Source organism: Pygoscelis adeliae, unplaced genomic scaffold, assembly GCF_000699105.1.
Source record: "Pygoscelis adeliae isolate BGI_AS28 unplaced genomic scaffold, ASM69910v1 Scaffold97, whole genome shotgun sequence".
Lineage (NCBI taxonomy): Eukaryota > Metazoa > Chordata > Aves > Sphenisciformes > Spheniscidae > Pygoscelis > Pygoscelis adeliae.
The window spans coordinates 457,082-465,263 of record NW_008825152.1 but is presented as its reverse complement, the minus strand read 5'-3'; the positions used below and the strand labels follow the sequence as shown (position 1 = coordinate 465,263).

General features: G+C 41.2%; 1 protein-coding gene across 1 annotated transcript in view; it reads right to left on the bottom strand.

Moving 5' to 3' along the window:
- Nucleotides 1–11: 11 nt before the first annotated feature.
- Nucleotides 12–8,182, bottom strand: part of GOSR2 (golgi SNAP receptor complex member 2) — a 15,450-nt gene continuing 7,279 nt past the window's right edge. Inside the window, exons 5-6 of the mRNA XM_009328394.1 lie at nt 5,339–5,479; nt 12–1,406 (exon numbers count right to left, since the gene is read on the bottom strand). Of these exons, the coding sequence (XP_009326669.1) occupies nt 1,245–1,406; nt 5,339–5,479 (303 nt within the window). The 3' untranslated portion in view covers nt 12–1,244. The remainder of the gene's footprint in view (nt 1,407–5,338; nt 5,480–8,182) is intronic.

Genomic DNA, 8,182 nt, shown 5'->3' with positions numbered 1-8,182 from the left:
GGAACGTTTAAATGTGGATTGATACCTACAACCAAGGAGACGCATCTAAGTTGGCTGTCATCTCTGTGAGATGGTACGTATGAGAATGTCTTTCACAGTAATTTTGCAGGTACAAAGGATAACGCAAAGAACACCCTTCCCAAGCATGAGGGATGTTTACCATCCCAAGGCACGTAACTTCAGGAAACTCTTCTGACAACAACTAATTTTAAGTGAAAGGTCTGTTGCCCTGATCCCACTGTTATTCTGAATGTAAAGAACAGCAGAGAGAGCCCATTGCAGCTCTAAGAACATAAAAATCACAAGTCTGAATTTGAGCAAAGCGAGGACTTGCCTGCTTCATCGATTCAAAAAATACCAGCTACAGAGCACAAAACCCCAACCACCCACCTCAGAAAATGAATACAACTCGCCGAAACATGATGTGTACTAGCACTAAAAATCTCACTTACACTTTTCAGAGGCTGGATTTAGCACTAGGCACAGTGAGATGACACAGGCCTGATGTGCACCTGACTGAAAGCAGGCAGGAGTACAGCATTCAGCTTCCACTGGGAAGCAGCAGGGCGTAAAAAGGTACCAAAACATACCTCAGATAAGACGGGAAGCATTTCAGCCTAAAATGGCAAGATTTGTGCTGGTTAATACTGTATGTGAAAACAAAAAAGTTAGCTGAGGTTATAACCGTGCTTTAAGACCCTTCCCCACAAATCCTTCCCCCTCCAAGCAAAATGGTGAGTTTGCAGATGGGAACCCTGCACTTCCCGCCTCTTTTTGCACGCTTACTCTGCAGGAGCGTGCCCACAAACAATGCGGAATCCTCCTCAGTGGCATTCTTTCATTGCAAAATACAGTGATCAGGTCACTTCTAGCTCACTACATCTTATGCTCCGCATTTGCATCCTCTTATTCCTATCTACCCAAAAGGACACTCCTACCTTGCAATACAGCTGGGCAAAATTTTCACTTCTGCTTCCTATTTAACTAGATTCTTAAACTTGCAGACAATAAGGTGAGAGCAGTAAAGGCTAGGGATATTTTTATAGGGCCATTCTCAACTACAGCATCCCCAGGGAGATTTGTTTCCCTACGTGCTTTCCACGTGACATGTATATGAGTGTGATTTGTAAACTCTGAAGTTCACAGGAGGGGCTCATCCAAAGCAGCACTCAGAGGAAAGTACAGTTTGGAGGACAGTCCATCTTGCTCCAAAAGACGATCTCCTCTGGCAATAGTTCAGTAGCTCATGTCAGATACTGCACGACGAGAAACATAATTACACAAGTCAAAATCATTCCCCCAATCATGAAGTATTTATCTTGAAAGGCTCGCTTCTCGATCAGCCGCATTACTGTATTGGATAAGCCCAACATGTTGGCAACATCCAGGATCTTCTTGTGAGTACCCTAAGAATAAAGAGACAGCAAAGAATCAATTAACCCCATGGTCCAACACTTCTTATTCCAACACATGGGTGGCAACTGATGAATTCTGATTGATGGAACTTGCTATCAGCCAACAGTTCCTACAATTTAAGAGGAGATGGCCACAGGACCCTGGAAATAGCTGGATAATGAGACTAATTAATTCACACACATGAACAGGAATGTGGTTAAAAATACAAAACAGTCTGTCCAAACAGAGACAACATAAAGAGTGGCCCAGAGAAAATGCACTCCCTATGATGGCATTAAGAGTTCTTCTGGTCCTTTTTCAGACACACAGTCTAATAAGAGCTTGAAGCTTCTTGATCAGACAACCTTTCTTGCAGAACTTCCCTACTGCTGAAGTACAGTTCATACCAACAAGAGATTGAGAAGGAGGTCCAGAAACTTCTAAGGCTAACGGTTGAGTGCAATGAAAAGGCATAAAAAAGTGTCATTAATGCAATTTCAAGAAAACCTTCTGGAGAAAAGCACTGAATCACAGAATGGTTTGGGTTGGAAGGGACCTCTAAAGGTCATCTAGTCCAACCCCCCTGCCATGGGCAGGGACATCTTCAACTAGATCAGGTTGCTCAGAGCCCCGTCCAACCTGGCCTTGAATGTTTCCAGGGATGGGGCATCCACCACCTCTCTGGGCAACCTGGGCCAGTAATTCACCACCCTCAGCGTAAAAAATTTTTTCCTTATATCTAGTCTGAATCTGCCCTCTTTTAGTTTAAAGCCATTCCCCCTTGTCCTGTCACAACAGGCCCTGCTAAAAAGTCTGTTCCCCACTGCACAAAGACTGCTGGCAGGTGTACTGCAGGCAGGCCCACACCCCAGTTTTGTTTCACCACTGAAGCAATTGGTATTATTAAGAATGTGGATCCCACCAGTTACCACGTCAGCAGTAAGCACCTAACAGATAAACACAGTGAGCTGCAGAACTGGAGGTACCAGGAAATGAGCTGGGGGAGTCATTTTCTACAATGAGCTGGGGGCGGCACGACTGCAGTGCAGCAGGAAGACTCCTACTTTACTTCAGGGCAATGGTCAAAGGAAACTGTGAAATACAGGCGTGTAGATGTACTCTGGGCACAGTTCAGAGCTGGACGTCATCCCCTCTGGGAAGAAGGGAAAGAACTTATGGCTGCAGAGTCACGATGGTGCAAGTAGGTGAGGAGCACCTTTCTAGATAAGCTAGACAAATGGGTAGCATACCGATGGGCAGGCAGAGATGCTGCACTGAGCACTGCAGCTCAGCTCACAGCACGCAGTCAGAGAGACACTGGCCAGGACCAACCTCCATCGCACCTCCGTGTGCACAAAGATGGGTACTGCTAGAGAGTGGCCTTGTCACATCATGGTGATGATAATGGACCTAGTCTCTCAAACTGCTGGGTCCAAGTCCTTAACAGAACACCCTGCTTCAGAAAGCTGTTAAGACTTAAGTTATTTCTTCTCTGAGCAAGGTCAATAGCACAGATTCCCATGACAATGCTCTACTACCATGCTTTAAAATAAAAACTCTCTGGTTTCTATTCTTGCAGTCCACTGTATCTTTGGTCTCAAAAGAATAAAAAGGTGAAATTCGGGAATTGTTTTGAATATCAACCTGAATTAACATCAGAAAAGCTCTCTGAGGACAGAATTTATATCAACTATATTAGACATACATGCACAAACAGTTTCTCAATCCATAAAATGTACAGATTTGCAATACCAAATTAGATGATCAGTTTCTTCTGTAAAGGCTGTGTAGGTATTCAGGCCCTTCGCTGAAATCAGGTTATGGCTCTGCTCATAAAACATAATCACATTTTTCACCTTTATTTCATACACCTCACATTAAACCCCTGGATACTACGCTTTCAAGTTCAGCACTTTTCCTGACTCTGGAGCAATCTTTTCACACTACTTCAGAACAAAAGAAAACCTTGCTTGGAGAAGGGAAACCAAAAATGAAGCTTTAAAATGAAAGCAAACAATAGGAAAACAATACTTGGTTCATACCTGTCTATTTATATCCAGCACCCAAGAAGTTACATAAATTAACATGCTTCCATATTCACCCATTTATCTTGATAAGCTGTCTGTACACTAGCTGCTTCTGCCAGATTTGTAAACGTGCAACAAAGTCTTTGATAATGTAAGAAAAGCTAAGCTAAGGAGAAAAGGAATATGGACAGATGTTTCCTCATCTGTGAGTGAGAAGAAATATCCCCCTGAAAACATACGAACATGATGCTCCCAAAATTGCAGACTGTCAGTAGCAGTGGGCAGAGACAGACTAACAGCTTTACTATTACAGTTCTGACCCGAAGTATCCTTGACTTGCCACAAGTTGGCAGCTGAGGCAAGGCTGCATTTGCAGAAGGCCCATCGTGATCTAATAGGAATCCAGGCACATTACTGCAATCTAACTAGCAAAAGAAACAAGACAGGACTATCGACTACAACAAGAAATAGTATTTCCTCTCAATCTCTTTGAGGCAGCAGGTCCTGCAGGTGTTGCTTTATCATATTTGCCAACTGTGGTTAAGTTCTCAAGACTTGTGATGTATGCATTTCCTTCTCAGGAACCCTCCAGGAACCAAGTGCTTCAGTCACTCATCAGAGATTACCTTGAATCAGTGACTTACCATCTTGTAGAATCAACAGCTGGATTCCCTGTGTGAAGCACAGGTACGCTCATGCACTTCAATGACTGGATGCCCCGAGCCAATGTGATCAGCCACCAAAGCTATCCAGTGCTAAAGGCAGAGGACAAATGTCCTCTGCCATCATACCCCCCAGTGGTCCTGTCCAGTGCTTTGGGAATACCAGCTAGCCTGGACCTCTGTGACCAGGATAGGAAGTACCCGGCTTGTGAATAATCACCGACATTAGGATTAAAAAAAGCACCTAGCAATTCTGCCCTGTGAAGACACCCAGCTCTGGTAACTCCTAGGAAATGGGTGCCGTAGGTACTAGAAGTTGCTCCAGCAAAACGCCTGTGCACTTTAAGGGCGAGACCCATACGTGTGTACAGTTCGGCTATCTGTACGTAAGCTGGCTAGACTGCCTTTACAGCCAGTGAAACCCTAGTCTATACAATCAACGGAGCTTGAGGTGTGATTCATCTGACCAAATGTAGGGATTTATGTTAGCAATCAAAAATGCCTAAATCCTCTGGCAGATACACCCCAAAACAAAGCAACATCACAAAACAGACAACAATAGTTATCCTCATCAGAAGATGAATACAACAGAGTTAGGAATTTCCCCACATTTCTCAGAAATCCAGCTTTCCCCCAACACAAACTTCTTGTTAAAAAGCTTTCTGTATCTTTGAGCTATTTGCTCAAAATTTAACACCACTTTGAACAGTCTTTAAAATAAAAGACAAATTTTGTTCTTAAGAGACATGAAGAAATACAGCTGTCATTAACAGTATTCAGGGAAAGATAGTATTGTTGAGGTGCATTAGACCTGGGAGAGTATTATCTTTATTACCAATCTTAAACACAAGTACTTTATGCCAGCTTTGTGGTTGCTCTGAGTGATGTTCATCTGAATCAACACCTATCTAGAGCTAGCCATTACTTCCTATTCTTCATTTGAACAAAAAAAACCCAAACAAACAAACAAAAAAAACAGAACAGAACAAAACATAACATTCAGCACTCCAGATACTAACTACCGTGCAGGTGAAGACTGCTAGGCTGTCCAGCCACAAAAAGAGCTTAAAGATGTTCCTAGGAAGATGATAAAATGTAGATTTCAGGTTTAGTTAAAATGGACTTTGGGGCTTTCCCAGCATTCTCAGCTGGAAGCAGTGTACTGAAACAAACTCATGTATTTATTTTACTTAGCCTGGTCATGACAAATGCAGAAAAACGTGGGGTCTTTTTGGTAAAAAATGATGCCCCCACCTTTAATGTCACTCTCTGGTCCCTCAGCCCCTGAAGGATGTTGGTCCCACTGCCAATAAGATCATCCATGCCACGATGGGCATTCTGGAGGGATTCATTAAACTGTAATGTTTCGTCGATCGGTATGGTGGTGTCAGAGTCCTGTAGGGGAAATGCAGGGTCTTGGTTACCTTGCCTGCTCACTCATACTGCCCATACATAGTTAGATCCAGAAAAAGAACATGCAGAAACAAATGTGGCAAAAACTTTACAGGACTTGAAGGATTATGTTTTAAACATTTTTTTTTCATAAGGATATTAAATACAACATTAATATTTGAGTGAAAAAAGTAATTTAGAGAAGCCTACAGGAAGCAAGCCAAAAGGCAAAGTTGATCAGCTGTTCAACTGCAATTAGATCTCGAAGGATAAAAAGTCAGATTAAAAGTGGAGAATTTTTTATAATCTCAGTTTATGATATATGTAGGAAATGGTATTACAAGAGAGAACGTCAAAACTAACAGAAGGCGTTTAACAAGGAGTCATTTGATCATTGCAAGTGAAAGACTTTTGGAAGATTTCATATCACATTTCTAAGCGACAAAAGGCCTGCAAACACAATGTCCGGGAGGTGACATTCTATAAACCCCTGTTTACAGCAAGGTGCAAATTTCTGATAGTGAGGTCAAACAGACATGAACCTAGTTCACTGAAGGTCTGACTCACTCGCCACCCAGGCCTCATTATTAAAAATTAACATTTTTCCAGAAAAGATGCATTAGCTCAACTAGAAACTATGACTCTTGAAGTGGAAATATCTGGATAAAATTCTGTAACCTGGTTTGTACAAGAGGTCAGAGGATGCAATCACTTTTGTCTTTCAAAGGCTTCCAGTTTAATCTTCTCTGGACACCATTCCACTGAGAGAGTCAAGATAATAGCTCATCACTCTCACATTGTTTTACGAACAGGAATCATGATATAGGTAAGAGGTAAGCGTGGAAACACTGGCTTACCTGCTTCCATGTACTCAGAATGGCAAGAACTACTAAAATGCAGCATTCGTATTTAGGGCAGAAGACGGTTAATACCCTACTGTCAGCTGTAGGTTACAGGCATGTAACAATACCAAACTTGCTCTGAGTAGACTCTGGTGACTATTGTAAAAAAAAAAGTTAATATGGGAATGACATATACGATCCAGTGTCGGGTGTTGTACTGCCTAGGTGGGTGTTCTGCTTCGTGCAAAAGAACGAAGAATAAAGGACAGAGCTGTTAGCAGCTGCAGGGTCAAAGTTACTGGATGAAGAAGCCGCGACAGCATACACATCTCTGATCAAATGTTAATGAAGCACTAAGGTTGAAACAAGTGTCTTGTCTTACATGAGTCTGCAGAGCAGAAGCACTTGGATTTGCATCTGAATGGCTATTATTTCAGATATTTATTAAAACTTCAAATCAGCAGGGATTCTATTTCCTATATGAGGAGCTTGCAGGGTATTTTTTATACACCACAAGGCAGCAAGAAAAATATTGAAGTAGATTTTTGACCCTCCTCACAGGAAGACTAGATGGCATCGTATTTTTCATTTGCTGTTAGTGGTTTTCTCCAGAATGGTACAAGGGAAGGCTTTAAAGATGAAGACCACATTTATCTTTGAATTAAGTAAAACGCTCAGAACTGCCGCAGCTTTCAAAAGCTGTTATGTAGGTAACAGGGATTTATTCAGGATGCTTACATGCTCAGCTGACATTTCTATTTAATAGAATATGGTAGTACATAAATAGAAACTGTGTAAACAGGCCATTAACTGACAAATAAATCATTTTCCTATAAAGAGATATTGTACTTTAAAAGTCACATTTTTGTAACGCGTTAAAAGAAATACAAAATAATTAGAAAAAAAAATTTCATCTTGACACACCTTTCAGCATCTAAAGGAGGAAAAAATAACCGGCCATTTATTTTGCATTTGCAAGCCTGCTACTGCTCTTCAAAACTGTTCCACTTCCACATGTGTTTTATTTCTGGACAACAAGTTTTCCTACAGGAAAATTTCTCCATATTTGCAGAGGAACACCACAGTGTTTTCAAAAGAAATCAGGTTTCAAGTGTCAGTGTTCCTTTCAAGTCATGTTTAAAAATTTTGAAATAGCCAACAAAATGCTAGATGCCATCTTTATGTCAGGCTTTGAGAAGTGCATTGGACTTCCCAAATCTCAAGAAAATAGGACCACTCACATTCATTCTTTCTTGCCCTAACAGCGAATGACAACACAGAAGATGAATGGTAGGTTATATGCCTTTAAAAAATTCTAAAAAACCAAAACAAACATACAAAGAAACAAACAGACTAGCTTTTGACTTACAGAAAAGTGAAATTTGAAAGCAAACCTACACTATTCAGAGCAAAATTCCTCTAGGGATTTGCACTGGGGGGACTTCCCAGTGGAGGAACTAAAAATTAACAAGAAGAGGTGGAAACACATTCTTGTCATTAAAAACTTTTGAATCATTTACAGGTAAAAAGCAAGGGTTTTTTCCCCAGCTGTGTGATTTCTATTTGGACAAATTAAAGCTTGCTGACACCTACTGAGAGCAGGGTGTATAAAAGCCAGACATTCTACAAATCTCAGGATTTGACAAGGACATTTGACACAAATCCAAGTAAAATGTATACTTTGGTACCTACCTCATTCACCCTTTTGAAACTGCTATATAAAGTCAGGTAGGACTGCACTGGATAAAATAGAAGCAGCAGTTTCTGGAGTCTTTTACTGCTGCCTCTTAATAGACCGACTTTTCCTGATGAGAGAGTTGTACTTTTTCAACACGTATTGTTATTCTTTTCTATCTTTATTCCG